At 35.7% G+C, this 19,077-nt stretch overlaps 1 protein-coding gene across 1 annotated transcript in view; it reads right to left on the bottom strand.

The window, feature by feature from the left end:
• Positions 1 to 5,323: 5,323 nt before the first annotated feature.
• Positions 5,324 to 19,077, bottom strand: part of LOC141427388 (RYamide receptor-like) — a 46,496-nt gene continuing 32,742 nt past the window's right edge. Inside the window, exon 7 of the mRNA XM_074086746.1 lies at positions 5,324 to 10,932. Coding sequence (XP_073942847.1) covers positions 10,772 to 10,932 — 161 coding nt within the window. The 3' untranslated portion in view covers positions 5,324 to 10,771. The remainder of the gene's footprint in view (positions 10,933 to 19,077) is intronic.

The raw sequence follows: 19,077 nt of genomic DNA, 5'->3' as shown, positions 1-19,077 counted from the left end.
ATAATTTATGCCTCTTCATGCCCGCAGTTTAATTTGTAATGTAGGTAATGGATAGACATTAAGACTGAATAGGTAGACAGACGAAATGAAAATACATAGGTAAATCAATACAAATTAAAAAAAACAATTTTATTTTAATCTGAAAATCTAGATTACAAGCTAGGCAAATCTATACATATAATAAAACAGTAAAGAAAAAGTTGTCTGTTCACTTTTAACAAATCAAATCAAATCGTTTATTCAGTAAATAGGCCGCAATGGGCGCAATCTTTTAAACTACCAGCGCTTTCGGAAAGACCATCATTGCCAGGAAAAATGCGCAGCAAGAAACTTGGCAGAGAGTCACTTTTTCAAAATGTAATACTTTAAAACAACAGTATATAACCCTTACCCAAACCATACAGTCAAAAAAATGAATGTAGGAACCATGTTCTTAGTACCCATAACACAAGCTTTGCTAAGCTTACTTTGGGACTAGGTCAATAGGTGTGAAATTTCCCGTGATATTTATTTTATTTTATTTATTTTATGTTCTAAGAAACGTGCGAGCTGTAGCCAAAGATAAAAAAATATGTCTTAGCGCACAGAACAACTTTGACAGATATAAAGATTATGAGTATGCGTAAAGTAGTTATTGCATCAATACAAAAATACAAGTCAGAACACCAGAAACCAGAAGCAATAAGAGGTTGCATGAAAAACATTTTTTGCAACTCACACGTAGCTGTTTTCCACGACTTGGCCTCACTAATTCGCGGAGGAGCAAGACAGATATTCCATTTTTTTTTATTTATTTTTTTCAATAAGAGGTTTTAGAAACGCAGTTAAAAACTCCGAAGTTCAGAACTACATCAGAACTGCGTAAGAACTGCACTCCGATTGCCTAAAATGGCAGTCCTCTGACAGTCGGGTGCAGTGCTGATGCAGTTGCACTAACTGCGCAATAACTCCCATTTTGCAGCCGGATTCCAGTTGGAGTGCATGTTTTTGTCAATAATTTACTAGTGCAACCAAATGCGACCATCTTATTTTATTAAACCTTTGCCTGCAATTAAATGAGAAAATTGAAACTGTTGTATCACTATCAGAAATGTCAGTGAAACTGCCAAAGGGATCAAGCAAGGCTACTACGAAACTTGAAACTCGAAGTTCGTGTCGTGCGGTCCCTCTGACACTTATACTATTTAATACGAGAGCGAGAGGGACGGTACGATACAAACTTCGAGTTTCGTAGTAGCCGCAAGGTTCGCCGCATGTTCGCCGTGAGTAGTATAGGTTATACAACGTGCCTACAATTTGTACCTATGGCAGTCGCGGTAGAATCTGGACGAAGCCGTCCGCATCCGTGAGCGCCAACCAGCTTGCGGTCGTAGTACGAATGTGAAATCCGCTCAGCAGGGCTACTACGAAACTCGAAGTTCGTGGGTTGCGGTCCCTCTGATACTTATACTATTTACAGTGGCGTAGCTACCAAGGGGCTAGGCGGCGCAGTGCCCCGGGGCCCTCAAGCTCAGGGGGCCCTCGAAATTCTGCTTTATAGCTGATGATAAAGTTGCTTAGAAAGTATTTGTATATATAATGATTTTACTTCAAAAAACCTTACCAGTTTTGATAGCAGTGGGCCCCATTTTTTTATTTGCCCCAGGCCCTAGTTACCTAGCTACGCCACTGACTATTTAGTACGAGAGCGAGAGGGACCGCACGGCACGAACTTTGAGTTTGGAGTTTCGTAGTAGCCCTGCTGACTCGGCCCGACTCCGGCCGGTCGATTAGTGTGTGGTAGGTAATTACCGTTTAGGTACTCTAATGCTTCTCATATGTGCTCTGAGTTCACTTATGCGTTTCCTCTTTCGCTTAACTTTTTTAATACTACGATTACCCATATTATTTGCTCTCAAAAGTAGTACTAGCGCGTTAGAAAAATGTGCACAGGTCCGTCGTCGACTACGTACACGCGTGTACTGGCGACTGGGCAATACTTCGCCGCCGCCGCGCGCTAGAACCGTTTTATTTTGCCAAAGACGAAATAAATTGGTATGATTGATGTACTCAACCTATCGAAAATCTATGAAGCATAAATCTAAATCTGCTAAAAAACTATTTAATAAAGCAAATATTGTAATTGAAGGCTCTTTTTCAAAAAAATAATCTATCGAGGTTTTTGTCAGCAATCGTGTTTTTGATGAAGTCAAAAACTAGCTAATAGACTGAAAATACACATATAAAAAAATTGCAGTTGTAAGTATTGTGTAAGTATATTTTAAATATTTTCTAAAATTGTAGTTTTCACTACGTACAGCGCCTTAAACTTCTCTGTTGTGCCCGTGCTACGTTATCGCCAAAAGTCTCGCTCGAAGTATTCATTTACCAATTTAATACACTTACACAAAATGAAAGTTTCTAGAAAACGCCGGATATCTTTAGAATCCCTTTCAATATAATCAGTAGATACTTTTTAATTAAGTTAACAACCAAGTAATTTCGAATCATTAGACTGGTGAAAAGTTTTTATCTCGTTAAACATTGACGTAACTAGGATAGGAGCAAATTTTATTAAATTTGTCGTCGAATTTTATAGGACTTTATTCGGGAGTGAATCACAATTAGATATTATGAATTATTTCGCGCCAGTGTTTCTCAGCGTTTGGGCAGGATTTTAAATTTATCTTCTGATTTTTGGCGTGTTCCTTGGCTCGTACATCATGCCATTGGCCTTGAAACATTTGTGTATTTTTGTCTTGTGACATTCTAACACATCCAACTTTAACTGTTTTGGAACTTTTTGCATTTATCACACTCGTATCTTTGTTTCTCGTCATTTTGTTATCTCGAAAACAGAGCTCCTCTTAAGTATAATAGTTCGTAAATATTAAATCTATTTAGTCTAGAACATTTCTAGACAAATCTGGCTTGGAAATGTCAAGCTTACGAACAAAATCACTTAAATTTTTAATCCAGCCCAGTGAAAATACATCATAAATTAAAAACACTTGAGACATCCATCTACTTTATTTCTTATTAAGGCAGAAACAGAACGCATTTGATTTAAAATATTTATTAGTTCAAATCAGTCTTACGTCGCATACAACGTATCTTATGTATATTTAAAAGAATCTATTGTAAACATAATTATCATATATTATATACTCACCGGCACTAAATTTGGCCCACTCTGCCTACAAAATTACCTATTATTGCATACATTTGAAGTCCAGATTTTTGCCGCTCAGTATATAATATTTATAAAATTATTTCTATTATGATACAGACTAGTGTTGATTACAGTAATAGTATTTATAAGTTCTTAGGAGCAAGAAGTGCAACTGTAGATCTCTCTAAACTACAATCTTTGTCACTTAAAACAAAAGCCAAAACATGTTATAAAATGGCACGACCAAATTTTTTGCTATGTTATCCGAGATTCACGGATATATCAGTCAAAAGATGCAACCCATGCGCCTAAGTTTTTACATTTTGCCTCTTATATATAAGATACATATTTAATAATATTTACATTTACAAAGTAATTGTGAAACAACCGATTTCGTAATCAGTCAAAAAAATAGCACTCAAAATTGAGTTTTTAAACAACAGAAATCAATAAAGTCAGTCTCGCAAATTGATCTAATTATGGTTTGATTTGAAAACTAATACTCGTAGCTAATGGGTAATAAAAGTTTGTACCTACTAAAGTACATACAGCCCATTGATTATGGTTTTCATTAGAAATGTAGGGCTTTACTTAAGTCTGGAAACAGTGCTCGACCGACGGTCAGCGTAGCTATATCTATGCAAGTCTATGAATGCGCACACAGCTATGCTGATGGTACGCGCGAGATTTGGTGCGCGCGTACGGTCGGTCGAGCCGTCGGTCCGGCTCGTCGGTCGCGCGGCGTTGGTCGACCGACGAGCTATGAGATTGTATGGATGCGTTCAGTGCTGTGCTGACGGAGCGACCGACCTTTGAACTGCATAGTAATACACGCGTCGCAGTTCGCCGTCAGCGTAGCATTGAATGAATTTTCGCAACCGACGGTCAGCGCTGACGGTCAGAACGTACCGTCGGTCGAGCACTGTTTCCAGCCTTAGTACAGTTATTGAAGACTGTTTTTAAACATATATTTAAGCGAATAACTATATTAATATTTAACCATAATTAATATAATACGTATTCCTGAAATATACAAACATTTACTACTAAGAAAAATTTTACTCTTATATTTTTTTTAAATCTCTTGTGTTCCAGAAATAAAACATTATTTTGTAAAAGCAAAAGAATACTGCCTATCATTAATAGAATATTCAAGTGAGCCAGCTTGTTACGTTAACAAAGAATATTGCTTATTTCAATTCGTAACAATAATACACATACCTACTCGTACCTAATATTTTTGTTTCTCCTACCAAACTTTATGATAAAGTATTCATTTTTCTCTGTGTTCTCTTTACAAAGGTAATACATACAATTAGCCTGGCTTGAGCATTATTTCTTTGTATATTTTCTCATCTGTTTAAAGAATACTCTGAAAGTTTCTCATTCATCCGGTCTGCTGTAATGAGCTGCTAAAATTGTGAGGGTGCTGAGGGTAAACAGTATCATGACGAAACATTTATAGGCTTAGCTGATAAAAATATGGTTCATTCCTCATTTTACAAGCTTTTATTTAGTTTCACCTGTCCCGTTGTCTGTCTGTAATCAAATCTTGCAAGTTAAATTTGACCAACTTACAGTAGTCAGATTAACTTGAATTTTGGAATACTTATGGAAATCTCGTGACAATACAATAATCTAGTAATGACATCCTGGTAGTCCGGCCAGGATCGTCTTCGCAGGAAAGAACTCTTCGACGGTTAATGCAATCGACTTAAAATTTGGTATGCAAATGTACTTGCACTGTCACAAGTAACAGTCAACAAAAACTACAGTCAGCAAAAAATACTGTAGTATTTTTATTTATGGTTAGGTTAGTTTATGGCTAGGTTATTTCATCTACGTCGCTGTTCCGTTAGAGTATTAAGTATGCTTGATTCATACAACAAAAGAAAAACAGTGTTCTTATTAATTTAGGAACAAGATAAGTGATATTCTGAATATAAATGTAAATAAATAAAAATAAAAAGATGTTTATCGAAAATGTAAACTGAAACATAATGCACAGAAAAACCAGAAAAAGAAACCAGCGCTGGGAATCGAACCCAGGTCCTCAGCATTACGTGCTGCGTGCTATACCGCTACACCACCTGTGTACAGACACAAATTCTCCTATGCACCGCATATCTCAGCTTGTTTGACTTAATAAGAAACAAACAAAAACAATACAGCGAGTAACTAGAAACGAGTGGGCGAGCAGCGAGAAGCGAGTGTAGTTTTGTCGCTCGACTGTAAGCGAGTGTTCGAGTGCGACGGGCGATTACTCGCTCCACTCGCTCGAGCGGGGCGGCCACCAAGCTAACATTGCTGAGCTAGTTTTATAATTCAGCGACTTTTATAGCTCTTGTCGCTGCGACAAAAGATGTAAGAGAGAGTTCTCGTCGGAAGTCGCTGGGATCAACTATTAATATATGTGTGTTTCTTTTACTCACACAGGATCTTATATCTTTTGTTCGTTTCTTGAGCGAGAAAATAGTCGGTAGCCAATCGTTTAATCGCCGGCGGTGAGACAACTGCCTATTTCTGTAAATGGCAATCGCGTTTGGAACCTCTTAATCATATTGTTTCACGCAAAAATATGGTGAATGTTGAAAGTAGTTCATTATCGATTAATTAGGTGGCTTTGAAAGTTGATAAAGTTTGACAAATACGTCCCAACGGACGAGATTAAAGTTCATATGCAAACTTTTTCAAATGGCAATTAACACTGACATAAATTAAAATCAATGCAGCTTTCTATGATGCCCTTTTTGGTAAGTTTTTACTATTTAACTAACTGCTGTCCGTGACTTCGTCTCCGAAGAATTATTTGTTCGCTATTCTGCGAAAACTGTGCAATTTAATGGGTCTCAAACATGTCTCTAACTATCTCCATAACAAATTTCATCGAAATCAAATTATAGTTAAGTTTTACTTATGGTTATTTTTTCTAAATATGTGTATTCGTAATCTTATTTAATTGAATAAAAACCTACTTGTTTATTTATTAAAAAAAATCAATTCAGCAATTGAAATTACAAAGGTACCTATAGATTAGATGTAAATTTCATAATCTACATTTTTATATTTTGAGTTGTTGTACCTAACCCTGTATTTTTACAAACTTTTATTTAACATATAACGTTCTGTGTAAATTTGCATGTTGTGGTTTCAAAATTTGCAAACCATTTCCGACCACTTCATCAGATTCAGCTGAAATTTGGCACATTTATATAAATTCGTTGATACTCGTAATACAAATAATCTGGTAGTATAATTTTGGTGGTTGAGCCAGGATCATCTCCGCAGAAGGGTACTCTGCAATAGTTAACGACACAAACATCAACTTTGCGAGTATGTTCAATTTCAGGGGAAACGAAAGTGAAGTCAGCGAAAAAAGCTTGTATTAAAATAAATAAAAATTAAGTAAATGATGAAATGTTTTTAAACAGTAACTCACCCCTCCTTCTATTGTAGATAATAAATGTTTATATAATTAGTAACTACTTCCCCAACACATTGCAAGAACACTCTCAAACGAGGTATATTCTACAAATCACAATTTTTCACCCAAAAAAACCGTTGCTGTTATGAACATTACATTTAACTCGAAACTGTGCCAAAATTACAACTTAAGAGGTTGTATTCCAAACAAATGATAACGGTTAATTAGTACCTGTTCAGTTTAATAAAGGCAAGTACAAATAAAAGGCACAGGTGCTATGCCGTATATCTAATGTATACGCGCCATACGTATATATTATAAACGCGCCAAAAGCCAGTGACGTAAGCACCGTACCGCTTTTGACCCCTTAACATTTCGCTCGGGGTTCGACTTGTTATTTCCATTGTAATACGACGTAACATTTCATAGGAACAGCGCGTCGTATATCGACTTGATATAGTGCCGGTGGCGTGTGGTCGCGTAGAGAATTTTTATCAGATTAACCCGTTATTAAACACTGCGCCGCTAAAAAAATCAAGGGAGCACTATGCTATTAAAAAAAATGTGGAATATTCCAGCCGTTAAAAAAATAAATAAAAAAAATACGTTACATAATGAACGCTTCACAATTGCACATCATAAAATTATAAAAAAATATTTGTGTCTTTTTCAAACAGTTTATAGGGTATAGACACTAAACGGACTCACTTTTTAACTCTTGTTCACTTTATCAAGAGTGTTAGTAAGAAGTAATGCAGACCCTAAAACCCGTTAGCTTGTGTGTGAGACTGTGAGTACAACGGCTTGAATTTACATTTCATCTAAATCAATTTAAACTTCCATCGACATGTGATTCAAACAACAAACAAAGTTTTGGCTAACCAGTGTGTAAGGGTTGCTATGGGACACAATCATAGAGAAAGTTCCGTAGCAACTTGTTATATCAAATAAGTTTAAATTGTAATTTCTTTAGTATAATAGTCTTGAGAGGTTATAAAACCGGTCACGAAACGAAAAAAATACGTTAATACATTTTTCTAAGGATTTCGTATTTTGTAGTACGGAATATTCCAAGTTTAGGTATATTTTATACCTTAGGCTGCTATTTACCCTTAAACTACTGATAATTCTCAAGAAAACTTAACCGTTATAGTTTTCCTTGTAAGATTGAAATATTTACTAGCATCCTGAATTTCTTCAAATTTTTCCACCCACCGGTTTAGATTTTAGAGGGGGGACGCTCGTTTTTAATAAAAATTTGCACTTTAAAGTTGAATATTTTGCAAAAAAATCACTGATTCGAAAAATCGTCGTAGCAACCCCCTAATTATTTTATAAGACCTATCCAACAATACCACACACTATAAGATTGGATGAGAAAAAAAAATCACCCCCACTTTATGTCTATGGGAGGTACTCTACAAAAGTTGTTTTTGAATTTTGTATTATACCATTTTGTCGGCACAGTTTACATATATATTCGTGCAAAATTACAGCTTTCTAGCATTGATAGTCCCTGAGCAAAGCCGCGGACGGACAGACAGACAGACAGACAGACATGGCGAAACTGTAAAGGTTCCGTTTTTGCCATTTTGGCTACGGAACCCTAAAAAAAGTAATAGTAATAAGGTTCCGTTAGCACCCCAGGATAAGGATGCCTGTTAACCACATTAGCTTCGTTGATCATTTGTTTGGGAAATTTTTAATGAAAGAAACAAAAAAGATGTATATTGTTACTGACTTTCAAATGAATTACTTCCTTATATATTATTAAATTTCTTAATAATTGTTAAGAGAATAAAAACGAGCGGTTTTGGACTTCACAACGCCAAAGATAAACAAAATGATACAGGATTGGTCAACGACTTTAGGTTTTTAACCACATTTTTTTTTAAATGATAGTTATGCATACTCGTACAAACGTGTAGCTCAATTCTACGGTAGGTATTCTATAATTCACTGCATGTACAAGCTACTTCTGTTTGACGAAAATATACACATTGATCCAAATATTTACGTGCTCGTCTCCACTGGATATAAATTTGTGATACATACACAACATCTATACCGAGGATTACGTTGGATCATAAAATTTGTTTGTTATGCGATGCTTTATTAATACACGACAGAAGGTCACACTTGACAGAAATTAACAAAACAATTCGTACCTAACTATAGAAAATGCATGAACTGCTCGCACTTTTAATCGCAATACCTCTAGGATGGATCCATATCACAACTGGCTCGATAAGCCAGGTGCCAACCATCCAACTGGAGGCCTTACTTATGTTGGTTACTAATATAGAATAAATCAGAAAACGCGTACGTGTATGTTAATTATTAAAACCAATATTATTAATTTTAAAGATAGTGCCATGTTTTTTTTAGCTACTACAACATATTTTTATAACAACTAATTAACAAACAAAAACAAAAAATATTTTTAAAAATGTCAGTCGACGGCATAGTTCCCAGGAGACAAGCAGCGTCCTTCAGTGGATAAATAAAATAATAATCAAGAAATAAATATGGCGGGACCAATCACATTGACAATTGACCTAGTCCCAAAGTAAACAAAGCTTGTGTTATGGGTAGTACTTAGGCAACGGATAAACATACTTAATTATTATTGAACGTCCAAGACTCGAGAATAAACATTCGTATTTTTACTATTCGTATTTATATAATGTCAGCCACCGACGATCGAGGATCCAGGAACTTAAGCTTTATAATTAGGATCTCCGATCATTAAGTAATCTGGTCGATAAGAGCTAGTGCAAATCAATTGCATCTCCGATTTAAATTGCGAATTATAAGAACATTAATATATTTTTTTTATTCGACTGGATGGCAAACGAGCAAGTGGGCCTCCCCTCCTGATGGTAAGAGATCACCACCGCCCATAAACACCTGCAACACCTGGTATTGCAGATGCGTTGCCAACCTAGAGGCCTACGATGGGTATGGGATACCTCAAGTGCCAGTAATTTCACCGGCTGTCTTTTTCTCCACGTCGAAACACAACAGTGCAAGCACTGCAGCTTCACGGCAGAATTAGCGAGCAAGATGGTGGTAGCAATCCGGGCGGACCTTGCACAAGGTCCTACCACCTGAAGACATAATTTATGTTTTTCAACGATGAGATCTCAGAGGATATGTGTTTTGTTTTGTACCTACCACAAAATGAAAACAAAACACGTTGTAGTAGTAATGAATAAGTTTAATTAAACATCCCACAGATTATTCACTAAAAATGTGCATTAGAAAAAGCGTCATGTCTTCGATATCTAAATTTACTGTAACACTTTGTCAACCTCAAGTAAATATTCATAAAAAAAAACCTTTCACACAGAGTACTTATTCAGGTGAAATATTATTCTTATTAGGTTACAATACAGTCACATAGCTCGGCTGCAATAAGATCAAATAATCAAATCAAAGATCGGATAATCGTTGAGGGAAAAAGTTTCGCGAGTATCAACAGGAACTGAAAGACGCAGCATTGGCAAGTCTCTCCACTAGGCGGACCGATGGCATTGCGAAACTTGTTGGCAGTCGGTGGAAGCACGTGGCAAGTTGTCAGTTAATTATGCCGTTCTAAGTCTGAGGATTTTGTCCAACAATATATAGACGCCTTCCGGCTAATATTATATTTCTTATTAATATTATTAATGCAAAAGTAACTCTGTCTATCTGTCTGTTGATCTGTGTGTCTATCTGATAGTTAGGTAAACCGCTGAACCGACTTAGATTTGACGGCGTAGATTTGAGTTTGAGACAATTGAAAGGCCATTGGAATTTTTTTATCCCGGAAAATTACACAATTCGAGCAGAATAGCGATAAACGGATTCTTCGCAGATGTACCATCAGCCAAATATGTGCTCTACTACCCTAAAGTTGATAATCGTTGACATTTCATAAAACAACAATGCCAATAGACGTGTCTCTTAACTTGAAAGTTCGACTTTAGCGACATATTCATTTGATGGAAACTCCTTAAAAACTGATAGACCACTTATTTGGCTGATGGTACCGACCTAGTCGTGTTGCCCGCGCTTAATTAGTTGCCAGGTGTTATATTATGTAGTCAGAGTTACATTTAGGTAACAAATTACAAGTTTTCTTTTTCCATCCAATAACTTTGTAAATTGAGGTGCCCTTGTTTAATACGTTTTCCGTCTGCTAATGATGACACTTAGTTGAAATGTGTCCGCACAGAGAGCGCGCGCACCGGCGCAGGCGCCGCGCGCACTCGACGCACGGACGCGCACGACGAGCACGTCGGTGCGCGCTGTATACGGCACGCGCAGCTGGACAGAGTGCCGCGACGCGTCACACCGTTCATGCCGATCATTTCTGCGAGGAAAAAAATGCGTGAGACTAGCTTGTAACTGTGTGTGTATATGTTTGTTACTACTTTAAAATAATACGGAAAGAAAGAATGAAATACATTTATTCACAACACAACAATAGACAACACTAAACAAGACACAACAATTAAGTACGATAGTATAGATAGGTAGTAAGATAGTTGTCATTGCGGTTGTGAATCGGACACTGGCTCAGCATAATGCTGAGACATTAAGAGCACGCCCCAGCGCTGATTTTCAGCCAGCACCGTCGGTGACCTTCTGACCGCTATAAATAAATCCTACACACTATTTGTTTTTTATGTATGGTGGTGGTACTGTTGGGACCATAATAAATAATTTTTAGCGTTCCGTACCCAAAGGGTGCCAACGTAACCCTATTACTGAGACTCAGCAGTCTGTCTGTCTATCCGTCTGTCACAGGGCTCTATCTCTTGAGCCGTAATAGCTAGGCACTTGAATTTTTTACAGAATATGGTACGCCGGTATGGTGGCCGCTACAACAACAAATACTAAAAATAAAAAAGTAAAAAATTAAAGGGGTCGTCATACAAGAAACGTGTTTTATTCAGCGGTTTTTGGTTGCTAGGCTGCCAAGATGACGGCCGTCAGTTGCTAGGGGCTACGCGAGTGACCCTTGTGTTGTTTTTAATGTTTAACTACTTATTAGTGCTATTTTATAAAACCTTCGATAGTATAATAATTGTCTCTAAGACCGTGGTTTATTTTTTGTGCAGTATTAAGACTAAATAAGAATTTATGATCCACAAACCTCCGACACACACTACACACACTTCACAAAAGCCGACTTCAATAAAGCACGCACAGCCGCTGTGTTTAATGTTCTATGCACTAAAAAATGACCGTTATTATAATTCATCAGGTCAAAATTTAAAAAGTACGCGCCGTCGGCCGAATTACCGCGTTCAGCCACTTTTTTTTTCTGCCGCGGCGCATGGCGAGAGTCTAAAGCGCTATTCAGCCCCGACAGGGCGGCATCCTAATAGGATGAGAATTTAAAATTGTTCTTTATTCAAAATACTTGCACCTAGTGCTTACATTTTGGTGATATGTTTTTATTAACTTGTAATGTAATGTAACTATCTATGTTTGTTCGGGTGGAATTAATATTTCAACTTAAATTTTAAGTGGATATCTTCAACCGATTGAGCTGAAATTTTGCATGCATGTATTAATCCGATGACAATGCAATATTATTATGACGTAGAGCTGATCTGATGATGATGAAGTTAGATGTTGGCCATAGGAACTCTGTAATAAAACGACACGACCGCATCGATTTTGGTCTCATTTGATTCGTCTTGACTACCTACTTTGGTAACCAGGGGCAATAAGTACCGCCAGCAAAAAAGCTTGTATTGGATTTTTTTACAAAAAAATATTATTGAACTGTATTTTTTTAAATATTGTACGGAGGTGATTTTTTCTTTCTTTCTTTCTTTATATAAAAACTACATGAATAGATAATTTGTAAACTAAGAAACATGTTTTATTTATAAACGGCCGGAAAGATTTGAATTAAATTTGGTATATACGGTAACTGGACGTCTAGAATAACCAACCAGTGCCAATAGTAAGCGCAAACGTCTTGGCCACGTAATGTACTGTACTGTCCTAATACATATATACCTAATCTATGTAGACTTCATGTAACTAATGGTTCAACAACCTCAGCGCATGGCTCAATTTTAACACTAGAATAGATCTCTGTTCTGGGCAGCATTCAAGATAAAAGATAGCCCTTAATGATAACCGATTTTCGGTAGGTGACATCTCCGCCGCAAAATAAAATAAACTACAAGTATAAACAAGCACAGTTATACAAATCTTCTTAGATTTTTTTTCTCCGTCTTACACCTTTTTAAACACGTATTAAAACTTAAGTCACTCGGAAATATCAACGGGAAACAAACTAAAGCACTGAAGGGTTTTATAGTCAACGCATTGAATTAATTGTAGTATTTAGGTTATCGTTCTCTTCATACGATACAACTCGGCAACTCCGGCGAAAAAGAAAGAAAGAAAAAAAAATATTCGTGACATTAATTATTGCATAAAATACTAAATAGAATTAAACTAAAAATAAATAAAAAAACAATACGTATCACGGTCACGAAAGCAACGATGGCACAATCTGGCGTCTCCTGGCTACGGCATACAATGAATCTCAATTAGGAGCAGAGCCTAAAAAATTGAGCGCGCACCCTTGCTCTAACCTATGTTACATGGCACTTTTAATTGACACTCTGTGTAAGTACTGTCGAGCAGGGTCATTAGCTGGGAAAAACTCGCGAACTGTTTGATGACATTGTGATATTGAGGTTGATACTATTTCGCATTTAAATTCTTACTACCTAAGGCCCCAAGGTCTTAAAAGCGAAAGTTTGGATTGTGTGTTTATTTGTTACTTGTTCACTTTAATATCGCTGATTTGGATTAATCTTGGAAATGAAGGCTACTTTTCACTTCCGATATTCCCACGGAATTGAGATGTACAGTCAGGGCAAAGATATCGACACGGCCAAAGTTGCAAAAATATGTATACACGGCCTTAATGTTAAGTGCATAAAGTCATGTATACATATTTTTGTAACGTTGGCCGTGTCGATATCTCTTTGCCCTTGACTGTACCTATGTATATAAAATCAGCCGCTATCAGCCGCTATGTTTATAAACATGAGATTTTGCACGAGTGTTCTTGCTGCTATATAATTATTTTATTTGCATTACTTCCTAATATAATATTGTGTTCAATAAAGAACCATCGTACTTATTGTAAGGATATTATCTCACTAATTAACATCTAGGTGTAAATATAATTGTCAAGATTTCATACTTCTAAGACTATATTTTGATTCGTTCTCTGTATTCTGTTTGGAAGGAGAAAGACGCTGATAGTTTTAAATTTTCACTAGGATTATAATTAATTTATTACATTTTTTTTAAGATGTGCTTATTCTAAAAGGGCATAACTCCAATATACTACCACACAATAGATCCATTACTTTAGTCTAGTGTCTATTATAAAAAAGTGATGACGTAAATCTGACGTTGAAGTTGTCAAAATTTTGTTGTGCGTGGCGTGTGGTTTGCATACGAGTAAATAGGCGGTTAGGTTCTTTCTTACTCTGAAACTTAAAATATATGACTTCTACGACGGATACTGATACTGTCTGCACATAAATACGACACCGGCTTTCTTACGGATAAGGCGGATGATCATAACATTGACGATTTGGAACGAAATGTTTATCCGGTTCCTTTGATGAATAATTTTTGCAATTAGGCACGAAACAATATTTGGTATATTTCGGAGGGGTATATACTTCGTCTATCCATTCGGATCTGGGAATATTCGGGTCTATCCTTTTCGATCACTACTACGGGCTGCTAAAATCTTATTTCAAAACTCAAACTCAAACTCACAACATTTATTGACAAGAAAAACACTACATCACAACAAAAACACAGTAAAAACATAAATAGGAGAAGAGAGGAAAATAAGAGATATTGTGCTGTAGTGTGATACCAAAAGGACTCAGCTCAGCATATGCCGTAGCCCTGTAACCAGAGCTGCAGCGCTGGTTTTCAGCTGAACCCCGGTGAGTGTGCACCCACGTAACCGAACACGTAATTATTGAATCAATAATAACAATAACACGTCGGTCGTTCGTGACCCGTCAAGTGTCAATATCAAGTCAGTATCAATGTCAAATTAAAAATTATGACAGCCCTTTTTTTTGGTGAAAAAGGCAAAGGAAACATATTATTATCTATTCTGTGGTAGTATTGGCAAATTTAGATATATATTTTTAACTCCTTGTAATGTTTTAAATATGGAGAAATAAATTAAAATAAATATTTTTCCGTATTCATGAGGCAAAACTCTTTCGACTGTAGTTATTTTCAGGTGTCAAAAAATGAAATCTCGTCAATTTCTAACTAACTCAGGGTAGGTAGGCCTTGGAAAGTTTCACGCATATCAAGCTGGAACAACAAACAACAAACTCACGGTTATCTTACATGCTAGAGAAATCAGTATAACTTGAGTTTCATGGTAATAATAGCAGTATACCGAGAGTAGGTACGACAATTTACAAATCTGTTTAAGATCACATTCACATTATTTGCGATAGAATACGCTCGCATTTTGCTTTGTATTTTTACGTTGACGATTTAATTGGTTTGGCGCTCATGAAGTATGTATGAACTCATACAACTGAAAATAAAATGATCCGAGATCACTTCGTGAAAGTAATAATAACAGGCAAATTAGGGAAGTAGGTATTCAATATCTTCTATATTATTACCTACCGTTTAACTCATTATTAAGCCTTCAAAGTTATTGCAATGCAATTATTTAGACTGTCATTAAACAACAAATTTGAAGGCTTAATAATTAGTTTGAAATTAAACGGTAGGTAATAATATAGAAGATATTACTACTTCCCTAATTTGCTTGGATTATTACTGACACGAAGTGCTCTCGGATCGTTTTATTTCAGTTGTATAAGTTCCTACATAGTTCATGAGGGCCAAACCAGTTAAATCGTCAACGTAGAAATATATCGTCAATGTGTAGCTACATCTTTGTTTTTCAATAAATTAATAACTAGTCAGTTTGGCAGAAGCCACAAACTTTAATAAAATTGAATGATACGAGCAAAATGGTTATGCATTTTGTGGGAGCAGTGTAATTCATTGTGACAAGTTCATTTTCAAAAAACCGCCCAAGAGCGTGTCGGACACGCCCGAAATAAGGTTTCATAGCCTTTACGAAAAAATTAAGTAATATTTTTCTAAGGATTTTGTATTTTGTACGGAATATTCCAAGTTTAGGTATATTTTATACCTCAGGTGGCTATTTACTCTTAAACTACTAATAATTCTCAATACAAGAAAGCTTAACTGTTATAGTTTTCCTTGTAAGTTTGATATACTTACTACCACTCTGAATTTTTCCAAATTTTTTCCCCCTTTGGTTTAGATTTTACAGGGGGGACCGCTCGATTTTAATAAAAATTTGCACTTTAAAGTTGAATATTTAGTGAACACATCACTGAATCAAAAATCGTTTTAGCGATCCCCTAATGGATTTAAAAAACCTATCCAACGATATCCCACACTACAAAATTGGATGAGAAAAAAAAATCACCCCAACTTTATAACTATGGGAGGTAACTCTAAAAAAAATTGTTTTTGATTTTTTTATTGTACCAATTTGTCGGCATAGTTTACATATATATTCGTGCAAAATTACAGCTTTCTAGCATTGATAGTCCCTGAGCAAAGCCGCGGATGGACAGACAGACAGACATACATGGCGAAACTAAAAGGGTTCCGTTTTTGCCAATTTGGCTACGGAACCCTAAAAAAAGGCTCTGGGTAAAAATAACAAAATTAGATAAGAAAAGATAAAATTTGACGTTTATCTTCTATTTTGATATTAGTGTTGGATTATTGGAAAACAAGCCCGCTTTGACTGTTAAATTCTTGATGTTTTAATGAATCGAAGTACAGAATAATAAAAACAACTGTTACATTTTCCAATTATGTTGGAAGGCACAACGCAACAATAAAAAGTTATTCTCCTCAAATTGGGTCAAAATAATTGAACTGCCTTGTAAGTAAATCAAAGAGAGTACCTACATATTTATTATTTGCATATCGTATATTTTTTCCTCACTTCTAGCACCTACCTATTGGGCCCAGTGCAAAAAAGGTCAAATTAATTTAAATTTTCAGTCAATCCGCTATTCAGTCACGGTGTCGCCGTTATTGTGATAATGATTCCAATTTGAATGTTTTAATAAAAAAAAACTTTTTACTACATTGAAATGGTATTTGGCATAAGTACAGTTGGCATAGCATGCAAATAAAGCCAGGTCATAGACAAATTACAACATTGTGGCAATAACTCAATCTTAAAATAACTAAAATTACTTTGTCCAAAAACTAAATTTATCCCTCAAAAAGAGTTACAGACAGTTCGTGTAGCCACCGGTCCCGAAAAGTTATTTGCATCCATTCAAACTGAACAATGATTTCAGGAATACCATAATCAGTATTTTAGATTACAATAACTTCATTTCCTGATTCGAGTAACAATATAGAGATCAGCGCGCCCCTCAGCTCTCGTTAAAAGTTTTTAAAAGTTGCAAGTGGTGTTTTAACTGGGTAAAGTTGGAGAGTTGAAATATTTTATGGATATCTACAATTAATTGCAATACCATCGCGATAAATAAATTAGATCTTTTAGTACTAAGTAACCTGCTCAGACAGACTATGACACTTTGCACGGTACACTCAGTGTATTTATTTATCCACAAAATTACAATTATAAGCTTAAAAGTGTATGGAACCAAAGCGCCTACAATGTTAATTAATATAGACGGTAACTTAAGTTACATGGAGCTTCTCTGTCTGTACATACGTGTCACCCACGTTCATAATATAGAGTTACTTCATGCCTACACTTTGTGTATCGTGTAAAGTGCCGTAGTCTAAACTTATCTTTACACGCATCACTTTACGAATCTCCGACACTGTTAACCTAGAGAATTTTCAAAGCAACAATATACAATTGTACGGTCAAGTTCAACGGTCAAGTTGTTCTGTTAACTAACTTTACCGAGCTACGGACATTGCACTTAAAATGCTGTCGGCAAATTCTGTGCAAGATATAGATCTGTCTATTCTATTCTATTCTAAATGTCATAAAAATTAACCAAGGCATCACTCATCATTATCTTAGCTGTTTGAGTCGAATGCTAGCGAGCTTTAGTATTCAGAAATAATTGAATTGATCTGTTTAATGGAAACTGGTTTTACTTAATTGTCGTGGCTTTTCCAATTTCGCCTTGATACGCAGTAACCTTGGTTGGTATACATATGTCACAAATACAACACACGCAGAATTCGTTGTCGATCGTATAATACTTTCCAACAGCAGTAAAGAAATATGTAGAGTCTATGTTTTGGGCAGCATAAAACACACGTCATCATAGGAAAAGTTCAACAACGTTTGATAATTCTGCAATTATATTTGGCTAGTGTAATTTTACGAAGAACTTTTAAATTCTGAAACTTCGAAGTAACGCTGCTGAAAAAAAGAACTGCGTCACGAAGACGTACGATGAGTCCGGTAGTTCGACCTCCAGCCACGCATCGAAACTTTGAAATTTATACACTAAGCAAAAAACTTTCTTGAACTCCCGACATTCTCGGCGAAATCGTTTATCGTCGTGAAATTTTAAATTAAATTTGTTCTAAGAACTTTTATTGATAAAGCGATCGAGTATAACGGGTTCGGTAACCTCACACAAATGTGCCTTATCCATATCGACATATGCAACTAGTCTGCCTTGCGAAATGTGTACTGTTTAGAATGATATTACCGGTAATCACCGGTAATATCATAATAATAATAAAATCCTATTGCATATTTACTCTTATCGTTTACAATGGGATACACATAACATTCACATCTCGTTTGATGTCATATGCAAATCTCGTAATCACTTTTGTGGTAATTACGCTCTTCGATGTTTTGGTAAAGTCAATTTCCTGAATAATGTATTTTTCTGAACGAAAACACATTCGTATGGATGTGTTTATTTCATAATAAATCTAATAAAGCAAAAATAATATACTGCTAAAATGGTACAATTTTTAGAACGTCAAAGTGCTAAATGTCACGAAAAACTTTTAAGAACGTAATATTGTAATATATTATATTGACTTCACATAAAGAAAAAAATTAAGCAAAGAGTCAGGTCACGCACGATCCGATAGTCACTTTCTTGTAAGTACTTTTTATGTGCATATAATATGTAGATAACTTGGAAAAACTTTACAAAAATACGTAAATTAAAAATCGAAAATATCAATGTTGTTAATGTTCGTAAAGGTCTTGGTGTATCTAAAGTTAATAGTTAAATCTAGTAAATTAAAGTAAATGTCAGTTATGAGGTGTAAATCGTTCTTATAGATTTCGACAATAAACTCAGGAAACCCCATGATTATATTATTGCCGTTTCCCTAAGAACATCAAACTGCGGTCAACCAATGCTTGCATATTCAATTTAATTGGGGTACCCTTTTTCAATGT

The sequence above is a fragment of the Choristoneura fumiferana genome, chromosome 4 (assembly GCF_025370935.1).
Source record: "Choristoneura fumiferana chromosome 4, NRCan_CFum_1, whole genome shotgun sequence".
NCBI lineage: Eukaryota > Metazoa > Arthropoda > Insecta > Lepidoptera > Tortricidae > Choristoneura > Choristoneura fumiferana.
Note: the sequence above shows the minus strand (reverse complement) of the source record. Positions and strands in the feature narration are given on the sequence as shown.